The sequence below is a fragment of the Staurois parvus genome, unplaced genomic scaffold, assembly GCF_062004578.1.
Source record: "Staurois parvus isolate SC_StPar_1 unplaced genomic scaffold, SC_StPar_1.0 ptg000277l, whole genome shotgun sequence".
Classification (NCBI taxonomy): domain Eukaryota; kingdom Metazoa; phylum Chordata; class Amphibia; order Anura; family Ranidae; genus Staurois; species Staurois parvus.
This window is the reverse complement of record NW_028318073.1, coordinates 124,820-144,427: the sequence shown is the minus strand read 5'-3', so window position 1 is coordinate 144,427 and position 19,608 is coordinate 124,820. Positions and strand designations below refer to the sequence as shown.

Here is a 19,608-nt window from a genome sequence, read left to right as displayed (position 1 = left end):
CCATCAACCATGTAGTACAGGGGCCTGCCTGATTTGATTGGATATTAATTGAATAAGTTGTTTAGGTTTGCTCTTGTATTACTTAATTTTGATACTAAAGAAGAGTGTAAAATATTGTTTAGTGTATGGTTAGCTTTATAAGTGCAGAACATGCCTAGAGTGACCAATCAAGTTTCATTTCTGTGACTGGGGAAGAACAATCAAGAGTGTTCGATGTGATCAAGCTCTACACTTTTATTCAGAATTTTTTTTCTCACACATACTGGGAATAATATGGCCAGTGTATGTTAAAAGAAATCTATGAGCACAGCATACACTTTAGCTTTGTAACCTTACAAACAAGTTCTTTTGACAATCCCATGTAAGCTTACTTGCAAAATTTAATTTCATATTGTGAGTTCTGCTTGTCTACTGGTCATCTCTTTGCACAACTTCATGGATTCCCTGCATGCTTTGCTGTTACTCCTCTGCCTTTTAAATATCAATTTTCTAATTGTGCCTCCTGAAACACCTCCGTTCAGCACACCTGTAGTTAGGCAGGCAGAAGGCAGGGTCTGTAAATTCTGTGACCCAGTAGTGCCTGTTCATGGGGCATAGCAATTCATTAGTATTTATGGAGCATAGCAAGAATTCAAGGAAGAAAGCATACCGGGAAGAACGTTTTCAAATTTGATATTCTTCAGATGAATAGGAGTATGTTAGAAATAATTGAAATACAATGTGGAATTTATTATATGATTTAAAATTTTGACCATAGATACACTTTAGTTATTGTTAAATGGCATTGTTAAGTGCACACTTCATATACATAAATACAATCTTTACACAAACCCTTTACAGACAATACAGTGAGACATGCAAGTACTTAAGGAGGTGCTTTACCATCTAATGGTTCAACTCCCATTACAATACATGGCATCTTGTATCATTTAAAGGGTAATTGCAGCCTAAAGGTTTTATTTTTTTTTTAAATCATGTATTGTTTTAAAAAGTATATTTTGATTATATTCAGTTTTATAAATTAAAAATGAAAAGATCAGTCCATACCAATGTTTTTGATGATGAGCAAATCAAATATATATGGTAATTTTTCCAAGCATGCCCCCATAGATGCCAATAAAAACTTGAAAGGGGTCCTAGACCCTCACCACGTTTTCTAAATCTAAAAAGGTTTCGGCTTTGCATACACTATGCATGCACCTAATGTTTTTGTTTGGGATCATTGCTCTTCAGTTTTCCCAGCTTTACACGTCTGTCTCAGCCATTTTAAGTAGATCTCAGTCTCCATCTTGAATTAATAATTTGTATTATATATTGGAGAATGTAATAAGCAGCACTGGAATACTTGTTTGTAACCTGATGGCATATTATCTTTAGTGAGCAAGGCCCATAAACAATCCTTTCATATTCTACAGTATATTGTAAACCTTGTATGTGTTTCTGTATTCTCCATTATACAAATCTATGAAGTATGCTGGTGTAAAATAAGGGATGACCATAATTCTTATTAAAAGCATATGGCATGAGCCAATTTGGACATATCCATGGGTTGGGTAGCCTGAAGAAAGTTCAGTTTGTGTTTAGCTTGAGTTTGAGCTTTAAAACTGGAGCTTTAAGAGTGTATAGGTTACCATTTGTATTCCTGTCCAGGCTCTGCCTCAGTATCTTCAATCAACTTCCCTAAGAACTGTGATGAAATTCAGGTTCCTCCACCTGTACCTCCTCGTAGACGACCAGAATCTGCCCCAACTGAGTCATCCCCATCAAAGGTAAATGTACAAGTATGTTTATTGAAATTGCATTATAATAAGTTACAGCAATTATTTCCAAAAAGCTTTTTGAAGGTGAAATGAATGCTGAACGTCAGACAAAAGTCCTCAGAGAGCTTACTTCAGTGATAGCCAAGCCACTTTTCCTTATTTTTGAAACTCCTTACTAACAGTAATAGTACCAACAGACTGGTGTAGCGCAATTGTGGTTCCAGTATTTAAAAAAAAAAAAAAAAGGTTTAGATGTGTGCCAGGAAACTACTTTGCTACTTCTACTGTAAACACCAGCGCTGACTGTTTGTAACATCCTTTGCCTGCAGATCAGTCTGCTTAAGAGTACTTTTGAGTCCATTTAGCATACTGCCATTTCACACAGCCCTGCTGAAGGGTTATTGTGTGGCCCCCGAAATGCGTTGGTACCCTGTGCCCTGCTTGTTGTAACCAATAGGAAGGGGAAAATGTCCCAGTGATTCTCGTTGTAGCAAAATGACCCAGAAGGTTCTATAGGACAGAGGTATTTCCCACCTTACTCCAAACAAGAAAATCCAACTCCCACAAGAGTGGGAACAAGACACAAGGTGTGGAAACAGACAGTTGAACCCCAGGAAATACTCTATCACTTGCGACTAGCCCTGACTACCCTCAAAGAACAGGTTTCTGCCTTATCCATTTTTTGACAGAAACCTCTTGCCTTGCAATCCCTAATCAATGTTTCTGTTAAGGGAATTGCTCATACAAATCCTTCAATTTCAACTCCTGTGTCTCCTTGGGCTTGCATCCTTTGCTTCTGCAATTTAGAGACCCTCTTTTGAACCGATTAGCAACTTTGCTTTTGAAGACCTCATATGTAAGGTTGCCTTCCTGGTCACCATTACAATTTTTAGGCATGTTTCTGAGTTAGGCTGATAGAAGCCTGAAAGGAAGTTACCAAATTGGCCATGTGGCTTGTATAGTATAAGGCTTTATTAAAGATTGTAGTATCACAAAAATAAAAAAGGCACAAAACCAATACCATCACACATGAATAAATAAAAAGACAACATTGTCTAGTCACCACTGCAGCTGCACAGCCAGCACACACACATTAATACCATACACACTAACCCTCACCACTAACACTGTGTTGAATGAATGAGAGTAAGGTGAGGACTGCGTGATCAGCAAAATGACACTAACAGTCCGCCAGCCAGGTAGATAAGAAGGGCAAACATAGGGTCTATGCCAGGCAGTGTCCGCTATGGTCACACCCACAGAATATCCTAATAGTTCCAGATAGTGGTTCAGAGTGTAATGCTCATGGTGACTAACTAGAAACTAAAGTCCAATGTGCCCATAATGTGTTCACACTCAAACTTATCCAGAGAGTAGGTGTGGGTTATATAAGTCCTCTTTGAAGTACTGGGCATAAATATGTATATACTAGAAATCCTCTCGGGATATATTATGTCTGAAGAAACTTATGCCCACTGCTGGATTTGAGGTCCCTTGTACCCAGGACCGGTGGCGACAGGGACATGGAGAGAGACTTAGGTGGGTATATTTATCTTCCCAAGGTAATGGGAAAAAATATATAGTATAGGGTTAGAGATAAGGTGTATATACTGCGGCAGGGCGGCACTGCTGTGCTAGAGCGCGTAAAAAAATGGCGTCTAGCAAAACAGGTAGGGGGCGCGCGCCATACCTGCGCCGCCGATCGTGGCAGCGGGTGTCCATCACCGGATCCCGGCGGGTCATTACCCGCCGTTTCCCAGCGATTAGCGGCACTCACTGACAGAGAGCACGGCTGCAGTGTTTACACTGCACCTCTGCTCCCTGTCAGCTCCTAACACACTGTCACGGAGAGCAGAGATTAGCTTCCCAGGACAGTGTGTTCCCGTGAAGCACACCCCCCCGCCCACTAGTAAAACACTCCCCTCACACAGTTAACCCTTCCTCCCCAGTGCCATTAGTACAGTGTCAGTGGTTTTTTTTTTTTTCACTGATCACTGTATTGGTGTCACTGGGGATCTCAGCCCCCCCCCCCCCCCAGTGTCAAAATGTCCATCGCAGTCCCGCCATAAGTCGCTAATCACTGTCATAAATCGCTGATCACCGCTATAAGTCGCTGATTGCTGCCATTATTATTATTATAACAAAAAAAAAAATCCCAGTATCTTTCCCGCCATTTGTAAATGCTATAACTTTAATGTAAACCAATTAATTTACACGTATTGGGATTTTTTTTAGCAAAGACATGTCGCAGAATACATTTTGGCTGAAATTTATGACAAAATTAGATTTTTTACATTTTTTACTGGACATGTTTTATAGCAAAAAGTCCAAAATATTGTTTTTTTTTTCTCAAAATTGTCAGCCTTTTTTTCTTATAGCGCAAAAAAATAAGAAATGCACAGGCGATCAAACACCACCGAAAGAAAGCTCAATTTGTGGGAAAAAAAGGACGTACATTTAATTTGGGTGCAGTGTTGCGTGACCGCGCAATTGTCAGTTAAAGTAATGCAGCGACATAACACAAACCACTTCTGTAACCGCTTCCTGACCGCCCTATTGCAGAAATACTGCTACAGGGCGGCACAGGTGCACAAAATCATATATATATATATATATACGTAATTTGTGCTCCTGTGGTTTGGGTCAGATTGCCCATCAGTACACCAGTCATCACATTTAACCCCTTGATTGCCAGCAACACACTCATACACAATAAATCTCCATTGTTAGTATAGTGTCTGAACGGATCAATATCTTTGATCAGATCAGCACTATACCAGCGTTCACATTAGTATAGCGTCCTCAAAAATGCAGCGTTAATGGGATCAGCCCCAACACCTGCCAGCACCTGCGTTTAGCCCCTACGCTCACCCCCCCCTTCTCCCCCAGCAAGTGCAGTGTCAGTAGGTCACTGTCACTTGATATATTACACACAAAACAGCAGTGTTCGCAGAATCAGGCCTGATCTCTGTTAGCTCTTGCCGTTAAATTTTGATGACTCTCAAATGCAGCTTCTTAGATTGTAAGCTCCCTGGATCAGGCCCTCCTAACCCTCTTGTATTCTTGTATTGAACTGTATTGTTGTATTGTCTCCCATTATATTGTAGAGCTGAGCAAACTGTTGGCGCTATATAAATCCTGTATAATAATAATACCAGCACTGCAGTATGACTTGGTGACGTGGCGAGTCCTATAAGTGCAGTACAAGCTGGTGCGGTGGCGAGCACAAGTATTGTCCCGCAGCCACTAAGAATTCGCACACAGGCCCGTAGAGCCCCTAATATCCTTCCAGATGTGCTTGCAAATCCCGATTGGCAATCCACAAATTTTTCAGCACTTGTACTTCCCCCTTTCCCTGCCCAACCCGGAATTCAGTTGGAAATAGAAAATTTAACTACTCCCCTTGATTTTTGGAGCTATTTTTCACAGAATATCTGTATGCGTTGATTGTGGATCAAAGCAATTTATATGCACAACAATTTATCGCCGCCAACCAAAATTCAAACGTTGCCAGACCATTCGCATGGAAACCCATTACGGTTTCCGAATTTACTTTTTTGGGGGGCCTAACCCTCAACATGGGCATTACTAAAAAAAATATATACCAGTTGTATTGATCCACAGACCCGATTCATCATATACCGTGTTCTCTGCTGCCATGGCCAGACATAGATATGAGAGTATAATGTGTTTTATGCATTTCAACGACAATGCACTCTGTCATCCTCTGGGTAACCCTGAATCTGACCGGCTACACAAAATTCAGCCCCTCGCAAATCACCTTAACCAAACATTTGCAGATGTCTATACTCCCCAGCAAAAAATCTGCATTGATGAGTCCCTAATTAATTTTTCTGGCCGCCTTGCATTCAAACGATTTCTCCCCAGCAAGCGTGCCAGATATGGGGTCAAGATGTAGAAGACCTGTGAGAAGACAACAAGCTATACTTATAAGTTTCGGTTTTACAACGGAAAAGATAGTCACGTGGAGCCCCCCGGATGCCCAGACTACATGGGGGGCAGTGGCAAGATTGTTTGGGACTTGGTGTCATCCTTTTTTCATATGGGGTACCACTTATACGTGGACAATTTTTATTCAAGCGTGCCACTATTTAGACATTTGTAGAATCTTGGAACTGGCGCTTGTGGCAAAGTGTGACCTGAAGTGTGTGGATGCAGGGCGGTATATTTTAATGGTGGTCATACCACACACTTTTTTTTGGCAGAGATTTCTTCTCTTTTTCAGTCCACAGGCTGCATAAAAAACCCCAAAAGAACGTAGCATATATACCCAACAAGGACCAGCGATGTACTGGTACATCACTGGACTTTGAGTGGTTATACCAGGATAATGCCTACAGCTGCAGGCATCATCCTGGTATCATTTTTTTTCAGCTGGCGATCAGCTTTCATGTAAAAGCAATCCTAGTGGCTAATTAACTGCAGGATTGGTTTTACAAGCAGCGGGAGACAATACCCCCCTCCCCCGCTGCCTTCCACGGCCTTCTCGGGCAGTCCCGAGCCATAGGGGGAACCTGAGAATGCAGCCGGTGTTTCTGCCAGCTGACCATAGAGCTGATTGGAGACCAGAATGGTGCCAATCATCTCTATAGCCTAAGAATTTGGAAGCTACGAGCATTTCATCACTTCAGTTTTGCAGGATATAAACAGCACCATTTGTAAATTGGGAAAGCATTTGATCACACCGATTTTGGTTTGATTAGATAATGTAAGGGCAGAGGAGAGACCTAGAGTCTGATAGACCCCAGATTTCTCAAAAAAGAATATATGACAATGCCCATTGAAGTTATAGGGGATATTTGCATTCCCTGTGATAGCATTAAAAGTGATCAAAAAAATTAAAAGGACAGTGTAAAAATAATTTAAAAAATCAAAATAACTTAAAAAAAAAAAAAAAAAAGTACCCGCACCTGCGTTCATGAGCGTTGACCCTGTGCCAGTATGGAAACAGCAGTTGCACCATGCATGTGAGGTATCGCCACGAACGTCAGATCAAGGGCAGTAATTCTAATACTAGACCTCCTCTGTAAATCTAAAATGGTAGCTTGTAAAGGCTTTTAAACATTGCCTATGGATATTAAAAATGTATGCAGTTTGTTGCCATTGCATGGGGCATGCGCAGTTTTAAAGCATGTGATGTTTGGTATCTATTTACTTTGCATACCATCATCTTTTATATTTTACCAAATAATTGGGCAATATATTGTGTTTTTGTGCATTAAAAGTAAAAAAAGTGTATTTTTTTTTAAAAATTGCATTTGAAAAATTGCTGCACGAGTACTATGTGCCATAAAAAATTGTAGTACCCACCATTTTATTCACTAGGGTGTCTGCTTTAAAACAATATATAATGTTTGGGGTTTAAATTAATCTCCTAGCAAAAAACACCTAGCAAAATATAGCTACAGCGCAGTTGTCCAGTTCTGGGAAGGCGTCATATGATGTCCTCCCAGAATGCACCCCCCGCGTCGCATACCAGACACTGTCAGTGACCGCTGTGTCCTACGGACACAGCTGATCACAAGACTAGGTAAAAGGCCAATCACAGCGGCCTTTTACCATGTGACAAAGTAAATACAGTTGCCAGTTATCTGCAGCACTTTCCTCACGCTGTTACAGCATGAGGAAAGTACTACCGATAACCGGCAAATGTCACAGAGCAGATCTGCACTGATAATCAGGGCACTGTATATCAGTGGCCTGATCATCAGTGCCCAGCAGTGTAAGCCAGCAATGCCGTCAGTGCCGCCCGTAAGTTCCGCCCTAGTAGTGCCTATCTTTATGTGCAGCATCATCAGTGCCTCCTCATCAATGCCCACCATTGCAGCTGATCAGTGAGCCTATCCGTGTCACCTCATCAGTGCCCATCAGTGCAGCCTCATCAACTCACATCAGTGAAGGAGAAAAATTACCTGTTTGCAAAATTTTATAATAGAAACCGAAAAAAAAAATGTTTTCAAATTTGTTGCTCTTTTTTATGTTTATAGCGCAAAAAATAAAAACCCCAGTGGCGATTAAATACCACCAAAAAAAGCTCTATTTATGTGAAAAAAATGTCATGTGGGTGCAATGTTGCATGACTGCGCAATTGTCATTCAAAGTGCAACAGCACTGAAAGCTTACAAATGGCCTGGGCAAGAAGGGGGTAAAAGTGCCTGGTAGGCAAGTTGTTAATTTTTACAGCATTTTTTAGTATGGATGGATGGAGTCTCTAGGGGGTCTCTTGGCTTCTTTCAGACTTTTTCATCCACCCATCCATCTGGGATAATGGGGTTTATCCATATTCTATTCTGAGCCCAATTAGAGGGACACAAACCTGTATGACCTCACTTAACGGTTTGGTCATACACATCCCAGTACACTCTCTACTTCAGCCTGTTTTGTATGGTGACTGGTCTACTCTGAACTCCAAACTGTTTTTGCTTTCCAAGTGTTCTGTTGAGTAATACCCAGTTAAAGAGACTTTTATTAAGAAGTAGATCATTCCCATTGTTAATCCTGCCATTTCTTGCTTGAACAAAACACTGTTCCCATTTAGGACATCCCACTGTGTAAGGACCCAGTACTCAAGAGACTGAATACCCTGAACAAGTCTTTCTTTCACCCTGATAGGTTCTACCTTGCAACCTGTCATGTCCATTTGCCATACCATGGGGTTACGGCCCAAAGATATGACTAATGCACCTGAGTCAATCCTTACTGATTCAACAGTTTTACAACAATTAGAATACTGCTGTGTTTATGGGCTTGTGGACATTGTGATTCTCATATCCTGAGTCTCCTGACTGTGCACATGTGGAGGAGTTTTTGCTAACATGTTGGTCTGCAGAACAACAGTGTCAAAAGTGCTTTCTGAATATGTATTTTGATGAAGAACATCTCTTTGATGCCTCTTTGGACAGCTTTGTCAAAGGAGGAGAAAAGAGTTACCTTTTGCCTTAGCATATTAAATGAAAGCCGCATGTAGGAAAACCTCCTAGCTCTAAAGTGAAGAGGCATTTCTTCTGGTTTCCCTCAGACTCTAATTTCAAGATCAGGGCTCCAAAATCTTCCAAGCCTGCAAACATGTAGTTCTGAAAGTGAGGAGAACTTCTGTTGGTCTTTCTGGCCCCTTCTTAAATAGTCCTCTCCATTGTTCCAGAACAGAAAAGGTTTTAAGGTTTCTGCTCTAATTTGTTCACATTTCTCTAGGAAAAGGGGGCAAACATTCTAAATCAGAAGGCATTCAATGTCTTCATTAAAGTGCAAAAATTCTGCATGGAGTCCACTGGGTCAACCATTACTTTCTTCCATCCAGGAGATGTTCTGGCCTCTATGGACATCAAGGATACTTACATTCCAGCACATCAATGCTTTTCCTTTTAGCGCATAACAATACCAGTTTGTTGCCATTTTCTGTTGCCTGCCCACTGTATCTGTAGTATTCACCAAGGTGCTAGCCACAGGGCATTTCTGTTATAGAATATCTGGACAATCTCTTACTGAGGGAACAGTCGGCTTAGACCCTGTCAGCCAATGTCCAAAGGACTGTTCAGTCTCTTTTATGGTTTGGTTGGATCCTGAACCCAGAAAAGTCAGTGCTGAAACTGACTCATTGCTTGGAATATCTAGGTTCTCCTAGATGCTGCTTAAAATTTCCTCTACCATGTTCGAACTCTGCAGTCCAAGAGCCTATCCAGCTCTTCAATTTTGCATGAGTGTTCTGAGATTGATGTTGTCACTTGCTCAACTTGCTTTTGCTGTGTTCTTTGATGAACGATTAAGAAAACAGGATTTTTTACTTACACTTAAATCCTTTTCCTGGATTTCACTTAGGGACAGGGGTCATACCCCTCTACCTTAATATCTCTCCTTCGTCTGCTTTTGTGCAAAACTGAAGCATGATGGGAAAAGGAGAGGTTACAGTGGTTGATTAACAGTTTTGTTTTCCAGCGTTAATTTCTCCTGAAGGTATGTAACCCAAATGCTATCATTCTGACTCCATGTCCTGTAGTAAACTCCTAGAAAAGGATTTTTACATTAAGTCAAGAATCCTGTTTTCATCTCTCACTGTCTGTCATAGTGACACAAACTGAGAGAAAATCTGCAAAATGGACCCACAGAAATAAAAACCTGTGGAGTTCAAGCCCTCCCCTACTTTGCTAAGAAAAACAGTTTTTTATCTATGTTGCTTTATGGTGAATTCCACTTCCTTCCTGTCTAGTAAAACCTTGTCAGTAGGACAGTAAGTGAGGGGAAATCAGCAGTAAAAATCCTTCATGGGTCTGTTTGAAAAAGAAAACAAGTGGTACTAAGTCAGTTGTTAAAGAGTCTTTAAAAATTGGAAACAATGGCTTCAAATAACAGAGCTCAACTCTTTTCGGACACGTGGGTGCATCTGGTCACAGTATATGTCTGGACCAGTATATGTCAATACTATCCCCATTATGGACTTGAGATTCTCTATTTTCCTTTGTATATACAGAGCTGAGAAAAGGTATTTTATCTTGTAAAGGGTCAACACGCTCAGATCTGACCTTTTTACTATTAATACATTTGAAGAATTTTGGGGGTTTGTCTTTCACAACCTGTTGTTCAATTTTAATTTTTTGCAGACTTGATTTCCTTTTTATGTTTTGTTATATTCTTTGCAACATTTAAATTATGATAGTGTTACTTCATTTTTATATTTTTAAATACTCTTTTCCTTTTCTTACTAGCTTTTTTAAATTTGGACAGGAAACATAAGTTTTACCTTTTAGCCTTTTCGACTTATTGCCCATAAAAATTTAGTTTGCAGTGTGTTCACATACGGTCAATCTGAAACATTCCCATTTCTGCTCTGTGTTCTTTGATGACAATATTTCCTCTCAGTCTATATTTTGAAGAGCAGTCCTCAGCTTTGGAAAATTTGCTCTCTAAATTAGATGTTTTAACTTTCCATTATGTGCTTATTTTTTTACAGCTTATATTAAAAGAAATCATGCTATGGTCACTAAATCAACCAATACTCTGCACAATACCACCTCTAACAATAATACGCAGAAAGAAAAGTAAAAAACGTTCACCCTTGAAAGTCAACACACATATTACCGAACTTTCCTTTGTAAATAAATCTATCCCAGTCTAAATAAATTCATGCAACATACATAAAAATAAATAAAATAAAATAGACAAAATAATCAATACTAAGTGTCCCAAAAAAACCATAAATGTCCCAAACAATGAATGTCCAAAAACTGTCTCTATATAATATATAGTGTCTTTTCCACCTCCAAACCAAATAGTCTCTTTCTTTGAATAAACCAAACATAACGTTTCCAAATTCTTTGTGTACCTCAAAAATATAAACTTATGATAGTGTATTACCTTTTACATAAATCAACAAAGTGCCACAAATCGTGTATCATGCAAGCTGCATAACGTGCACTCAAATCACATGTGAAGGAGAGAGAGAAAAAAAAAAAAACCTAGATCAATATACAAATACAATAAAAATCCAAACCAGTAACTCAATAAAATGCACACGTGAATAAAATCCAAACGTGAACATTCTAACTTCAGATAATACATATTAGTGATCCACTCCACATAGTGCAAATAATGATAAACATACTTAACTAAATAATTAGGTCAAAAGTGATTCAACCTTCAAAAAACCCTATACCACTCCTGTGGTTTTTATAAAGTGAACCAAACAAATCGATGGTGAAAATAAAGTGTTCCACTCCAGCTAGTGCAACAATGGATAATTACCCTAAGCCAGTATTAACAGGCTCTCCCCAAACAATGGATGATAGCACTCTCCAGGATCCTATTACTCCTGTTGCCACTCTTCCACTCTTCCTCATAAAGTAAAGCCGGAGATGAAAAATAGTATGTAACAAATTAAAACCACATTTATTAGGTAGCTTACATTAAAACTGAAGAAACACAGCTTCCAGCATAAGATATATTGATCAATTTTTTTTTTTTTTTCCTTCTTTCTCTCCTTCATGTGTGATTTGAGTGCACATGCTATGCAGTTTGCACGATACACGATTTGTGGCACTTTGTTGATTTATGTCAAAGGTAATACACTATCATAAGTTTATATTTTTGAGGTACACGAAGAATTTGGAAACGTTACGTTTGGATTATTCAAAGAAAGACACTATTTGGTTTGGAGGTGGAAAAGACACTATATATTATATAGAGACAATTTTTGGACATTCATTGTTTGGGACATTTATGGTTTTTTTGGGACACTTCGTATTGATTATTTTGTCTATTTTATTTATTTTTATGTATGTTGCATGAATTTATTTAGATTGGGATAGATTTATTTACAAAGGAAAGTTCGGTAATATGCATGCTAGGGTCCCTGCTGCCCAATTGTTCTTTTACATGAACTTTAGTAATATGCTCTGCATTGTTTCAGTTTACCAGGCCTAGCAGAGCATCATTTGTATTTGAGGTTTCTATAAACTGTACCATAAAATTATTTCGAAATAGGTTTATAATTGTCCATCCTTTCACTGTTCCAGCAGTGCCTTTACTCCAGTCAGAGTAATGGCACAGAGCTGCCATGCAGATGATTACTGGTCGGATAATGAAAAGTGCAGCAGGAAAGGTGAACCACAGAATGGAAGGAAAGTTGGAGCAGGAAGATGCATGTGCTGAGGAGCATTAAGCTTCCTTTCCAACAGATCCTCACAAAAATAATGCCCAGCACTGTAGCAATGTTGCCTAATCTCACTTCAGATCTCACACATTTGCCAATATCAGAATCAGATTAGTGGTGGTCAACTTTGTAAATTTAGAGGGCCTCGACTGCGGCCATCAACATATCCAAAGAGCCTCACAGTGACATCTGTACTTAAACATAGGTAGCACCTTTCTGCAAAAAAAATTTTTTTTTCAACTCTCCATCTCTTTAGGCAGCCTCTGCTGATGTGAAAGGTTAGTGGTAATAGACCCCAAATAACAAAGAAAAAAAAAAAAAAAAGTCTGAACTTTGAGATTTGCAACCCTTTTACTTGGTTGTAATATGTTATTATGATGCTTGACATCACAGGGAAGCTCTGTGAAAGTTTTGCTGCCCACAAGGACACGCTCATGGGCTGCTGGCTCATGATAACTTTGCAACTGATTTCCTTTATTTCCCTATTTTTGGGTGGAAAGTGCTGGACAGACCAAGATGAGGATGACTGTCAATGGCAGTTACTTCCATTCAGAATCTCCCTTTTCCTTGGTGCTGCTGTAAAATAAACTTTCATATGCATTCCACATGAGAGGAAAGACTCAAGGAACATAACATTGTTTTCTGAAAAGCAACTCCCAAGAGCAGGAAGATTATAGACTTGCAACGGAGAGCTGGATCTACTAGATCCTGCGAGTAGGGACAGACATCACTGAATTCACAGCCTCCTCAGCACATGCACTGAGCCACTTTTGCATAGTAAGGAGGGGACGGCAGGACAGCAGAAGAACCGGCCAGAATGCCTGAAGCAAAAAACAAACTGTAGCCTCTGTTTTATTTTCTTTCTTGCCCAGCATTTCAAGGTTTGCCAGTGCTTCAAGCAGCCAAGCACAGTCCAAGACATCATGGGCTTGTTGGGCATTAGGGTCTTACACGATCTAACATAGCAGATGTAAAGATATGAGGCTACAGGCACAATCACATATCCCTAAAAATTCAAAATTTCACTTTTTGAGCATAGTTTCACTTTAATATGGGATTCTCTGGCTTCACATTAGTATCCACGATATCTTTGATATTGATTATTCATCTCTTTTCCTTTTCAGATAATGTCTAAACATGTGGACAGTCCTCCAGCAATACCACCTAGACAACCCACATCAAAGGTATACTCCCCACGATACCCAATGTCTGACCGCTCCTCAGTCTCTGAGGGACCTGAAAGCCCCCCAGTTCTACCGCCACGAGAACCAGTACGTACTCCTGACGTCTTCTCCAGCTCTCCACTGCACCTTCAACCACCTCCACTTGGACGGAAAAGTGAACATGCTACCACATTTTTTCCTTATAGCCCTTCACCATTTACCCAGCCTCCACCTCAGACTCCTTCCCCTCATGGAACAAGAAGACATTTACCTTCTCCCCCTTTAATAATGCAAGATGTAGAACTGCCCCCCATCACTGGCCCTCCTGTACCACCCCGACAGAGCACTTCTCAGTCTATACCGAAGCTCCCTCCAAAAACTTACAAGCGGGAATCCCCTCATCCTTCCATTCACAGAGATGGACCTCCTTTGTTGGAAAATGCCAACTCCTTGTAACAAAGACGCTTTATTTTAAACACTAAAAACATTTGTTTCCTCAAACTGCAAAGAATGGCATGAATAAGCCTGAATTAAACAAGAGAAGGGATGATTCTGATGCTATTCGGTTCAGATGCAAATTGCACCAATATATAAGACTGTTGATCAGGCTGGAAATTGTTGCAAACAGAAAAAGAAGCCACTGTTGATGTGGCAGAAATTATTGAAGAGATTCGAACTAGAATATTATGCACTTTCATTTATATATATATATATATATATATATATATATATATATATAAAGCAGGGATTTTTATATCCTACTTAATTAATATTTTTTTTTTTTTTTTGCTGCGTGCCTCTGCTTAAAATTGTTTAAAAAAATCACAACTAGCATTGTGATGACTATCTGTGGTACCCAAACTTATAAAAGTATAGCGCTGTATTGCCATTCAGTTTACAAAATGTTCCATGAGTTTTGTTGGTACCTGCCTCACCAAAGAGGTAACTTTTGTTATTTTTTTTTTTTTTTCCTTCATTTATTTTTTTAATAAAGTGACAAAAGATGACGGTGCCAGTTTAGAAAAGAAAAACATTTTAGCTGCAAAAGATCTGTAATTATTGCCTTCACAAAGGGGAAACAGTTTTATCATTAAAGCAGTAGCAAAGCTATGTGTAGCACTTTGTGATTGATGTGCTGTTTAAGCATTCTGTTTAGAATGGCTTTTTTTCATTCCTTTATTTCATCCCTGTTCCTGACTGGTTTTGTGACATTTATGCATATTTTCTTGTCTAGGGATTTATTTGAAAAGGAATATGGGTTTTAGAGAAAACAAAAAACATTATACCCAGGTGGGTATACTTTGCCCGCTGTTTGCTTAAAACGGGTCACAAGAGTGCAGAACTAACTGCACTCTCGTGATCCATAGAAGTATGGCCAAAAAAGTTTTGGCTATACTTCTCCTTTTAAGACATCTTTCAGTTTATATCAAAACCCTGATTTGCTTTTTTCTTTTCCATGTAGTAAATGAGGGACATTGTTTTTTTCTGCAGTTCTGGGTTTTACTGATTTTGGCAACTGTTATTCCAGATTTTGCCAACAGCACCACCTTAAGTGAAATCTAAAAATGCAGCTCCCAGTTTCTTACCTATGGATGCTCTATAATGTTTTTTTCTGATGGATATAGTATAAGGATATCTCCTGTTATTAAATTGGATCTAAACCCACTAAAACTAAAATCATAGCTATCAGCTTTGATGTGTTAATGTAATATCAAAAGTTGTTTGCAATCTTTTAAATCTGCATTTTTTTTTGTTATAGTAGATTGTGAACCTGCCATTAAGGTCCTTGTTCAGGCACGTCCTGTTATGGGATGACAGCTGTCTCTCGTTGCATTATTGTGTTGTCACCCTGTCACATTTGCCCCTGGTGAAAACTACAACTGGGCCCTCCAACACACATTCGACACACAAGGTTCACTGTTGTCACTATATGGAATCCATTCGAGGGCAACTATGTGCAGCCGACACTGGAGCACACATGCATGTATATTGAAAGAGACTTGGTGATCTGCTTTGTGGAAATACAAATCTGAATGAGAAAAGATGAAACTGATATTCATGCTAACTGTTGTGAATACTTTTAGTAGACAATAAGTAATAAATGTTATTGTTGTAGAAACAGGAATGAACAATTTTAGAACACAACCATTTTCAAGTGAAATTTTAGCAACCTCCATTCTATTCCAGAGAGTGTAGCGTAGATTGGATCTCAGCAATAGATAAGTCCAACAGCATATATACAACATATTACAACAACAGAATCCTTCAGAGTGCCTTTCTAAGTACTAAGTTCTTCTGTAGATATCTTAGCAAACATATAGACATTCCACAGTGCAGGATATTTATTTTGTATGTGAGATAGATATATTTTTTATTTCCTGAATGTACATGCATAGACAGGTAGCAAGTCCATTTACACATTAAATCCTCAATCAGGACTGATAGAAAAGAATTGGCAGACCCTTCCTATGCTAATTCTATTTACTGTCATAGAAAAAGGATTGTAAACAGTACAGTTGGCCTTAATTGTTAGAAATATTGGTAAGTTAAAATATCAAAAGTGTTTGTATGATTAACTAGTTAGCTTCCTCTACATTATAGTGAATAAGAAGTAGGCGTATATTAGTGGAGGTTGAAGAAGTAGAAACAGGGGAAAGATTTGACAGCTGGGGATGAAAAGGATGTTGGGAGGAGCTGCCTAGGATAGAGGGCACAGGAATTCATGCATGTACATGAAGGACACATAAGTGTATATATAGATTGGACAGTTACTGTGTTATTATTTTATGCACTCTGTTGGAATTGCCATCTGTTGCTGGGATCCAATAAATGCTACACTTTCTGGAAAAAAAAAAAAAAAAGGTTGCCCAAAATTCACTTTGAAAAGGTTGCATCCTACTGTACACCTGCGCATCTCCTGTTTCTTCGATAATAATTTATTATTTATTTATATTGACAACAAAAACATGACAATTTTGATACATAGTGTTTTAGTTAACTAAATGTCATCTATTTAGGGTTTACATCTACTTTAATGAGTGGGCTATAGAGAATCCAAGTCTGAACAATTACAAATTTAGAAATCCCTTAGGGAAAAAAAAGGAACCCCTAATCGGTTGTGGAAATCCACATGGCTCATCAGAAATACACCTTTAACAGCTTTCTTGGTTGTTGAATCAATTCTTCTTGCTTGCCTTACCATGAAAATTATTGTATTCTGAAAACTGTATGCAGTGCATGCCAAACTCTCCAGCAAAATTGACAGTGACATGGATTGGGACAAACTAAAACAGTACTCTGGGGTGCTTACAGTTAGAGCAACAGTGTTTTTACGGAAATGTTATTATGATTTTGTACATATTTTCTTTTTTTGCTTATGGTTAAAAAATAACATTTTTATTTTTCTATTGTCGGATCAATGTGAAAATGTGTATATAATATTTAATATTTTCATATTTTTTTTTTGTAATCGGGTGGAGATCCCAGCTACTTTTTACATGCTGAGATGTTATCTAGTTACAGTCTGTTGAAAAAACCCAGTTTACGAAGATCAATAGTTCAAGATGCAATTTGCACAGAGCTAAATGAATTATCACAGTGACTTTTCCCTTATTAGACAGCTCAGTCCAAGGTTTCAAGCAGTCATATCCTGCCTTAAGGCAAGCAGCTGCTGATGTGCTGTCTGTTTTGCTTAACTCATAGTGGTGTGAAAACTATTTGTCAAAATAAATGCTTATATGTATGTACTGTGCTTACATACATTCCATACATCATATACAGTCACATAATTTTTGGGTTTCCCCACAGCATTTTCATGTTGAATTTTATTCACCAAAGTAGCATTAAATTGATCAAAAACTACACGTGCATGCTGTAACATTATTGTGGTTTCATATACCTGCTCTATTCCTCAATGTTTCCTCTCTTTGCAGCCCTGGGGAAATCTTGTCAGTTTTTAAAGATATTCAGAGAAAATGTCTACCTACGATTTTTGCATCTGTTCCCAAAGGTACTTTTCTTCGACCTTTCAGTGAAGCTTTTTCCACAGGAGCTCAGGCCAGTCCATTAAAGACAATACTCTGGCTTCCTTTTCCTCACCAATTAGGTTTTGTATAGCTTCGACATATGTTCGGGATTGTTATACTGCTGCAAGATGAAACTTGCATTAAGTCCCATTAACACTTTCAAATGAACGATTACAAGGGAGCAACCTTAATTAGCTGCAAGAGCTGTCAGTCTCCTATTGCTTGCAATGGGACATCTGCCCACAGCTACTCCTTGGGAACCCTTGCTGGGTCTCCTGCATCTAATTGCTAACAGGTCAATCCACAAGTGTGAAAAGTGCTGACCACAAGGAATAGAATGCAATTATAAACTAGGTAGTTACCTTTTAGGTTTACTATTCCTTGCACTTTGTGTAAATCTCCCACCTTAAAGGCACCAAAGCAGCCCCAAATAATTATATTTACTCCTCCAACCTTCATATGCTTAATGTCTCACATATTTTCTTCTCTTTGGTCTTAAAACGTTACTTATTCATCCAAAATCCTGTTTTCTAGTCATTCCATGTATGTGTCCTTTTGCCTGTTTTAAATCCAAACTCCAAGCTCTTTCCCTCCTATAGGGAACAGCTCTGGAAAGTACTGCAGCCAAAGGTTTATTACACCTTTAGGGGGCTTTATTTAATTGTCCTTTAAAGCAGGACCCCGGGAAAAATGTTTTTATATACAAATGCAGGTGTTTCCATACCTTTCAATAAATTGATTTTTTTGTACATAGAAATCCAGCATTCTTTATTAATGAAAGGACCTCTATCCCCCTCATATCCTGTAGAGTGGTAGCTGATATATCCTCCCCCCCGAGCCACTGGTCTTGTACATTCCCCACTGTAGTCCATTTAAAAGCAAGCGGTGATGCAAGTATGTCACCGTTCGCTACAGTGGGTGGAGCCAAGAGTCTGATCATCCACTGTGCTGCGTAGTAAGAGTGTTGGGCCGGGGCACTCCTGGTTTGTCCCTCCTCCTGTGACCTCACTTAGAGACCAGGAGTCTCCGTCTGTGCCTGCAGGTTAATAAAATCTCATGGCATCCGTACAGTGGGGCTAATGTATAATGTAGTCACCCCCTCAAACTATGAAAGTATAAAAGTATGCAGCTTTTTGTGTGTGTCCAGTGTCCTATGAGTAGAACAATGATCTGCTGCACACACCTATGGTCCCACCCACTCAAGACTAAATCCCAGAGCATGATGGGATTTGTTGTCGAAGTTAGCAGTGACCAACACCAACAGGAAGTGATGTTGCCGCTTCAGCGATCCCTCCTACTAGAGCCCGAGGATTGAAGTGGAAGCTTTGCAAGAACTGACATCCTCAATTTTAAAAACAGTGAGTTTTATAAGAAGTGTTCAGCAAAACTGCTAATGTGATTTTTATTAAAACTGAAGTATCCACATATGGCTATTGTACAGATTTTAACTCTATCCCAGAGTTCTTCTTTAACTTTTTTTTTTTTTTTATACACTGTATAAGCCAGCATCCCTGAGTCATTGTTTCACTGTTGCCAAGGACACTGATATTTAGTGTGTGCTGTTCAATTTAGTTGCTAACTTGGCCTGAAAGGTGTCTGTTTTTAAAACAGCCTAATCTAATATACTGTGTTTTCTTGTGGTTTTTATTATTTATTTGAGGTAGATGCCTAGTGCCGACAATTTACACAGTTCTTTACTTATTGTATGTATTGTACATTCACTTCAGTCCCTGCTCTCAAGGAGCTTACAATCTAAGGTGCTTAACTCACATTCATGCAGACACTAGGGCCAATTTAGACAGGAGCCAATTAACCTACCAGCATGTCTTCGGAGTGTGAGAGAAAACCGGAGTACCTGGAAAAACCATGCAGGCACAGAGACAACATGCAAACTTCAGACAAGTAGTATCATGGTTGGGATTCGAACAACATTCAATCCTGGTGCAGCCAGGCAGAAGCGCTAACCATTAAGCCGCTATGCTGCACTATATATAATT

The 19,608-nt window shown here is 39.1% G+C and overlaps 1 protein-coding gene across 1 annotated transcript in view; it reads left to right on the top strand.

Annotated features, from left to right (window-relative positions):
• Positions 1-14,696, top strand: part of SOS1 (SOS Ras/Rac guanine nucleotide exchange factor 1) — a 308,846-nt gene extending 294,150 nt beyond the window's left edge. Inside the window, exons 21-22 of the mRNA XM_089681755.1 lie at positions 1,651-1,769; positions 13,548-14,696. Of these exons, the coding sequence (XP_089537881.1) occupies positions 1,651-1,769; positions 13,548-14,042 (614 nt within the window). The 3' untranslated portion in view covers positions 14,043-14,696. The remainder of the gene's footprint in view (positions 1-1,650; positions 1,770-13,547) is intronic.
• The last annotated feature ends 4,912 nt before the right edge of the window (positions 14,697-19,608 follow it).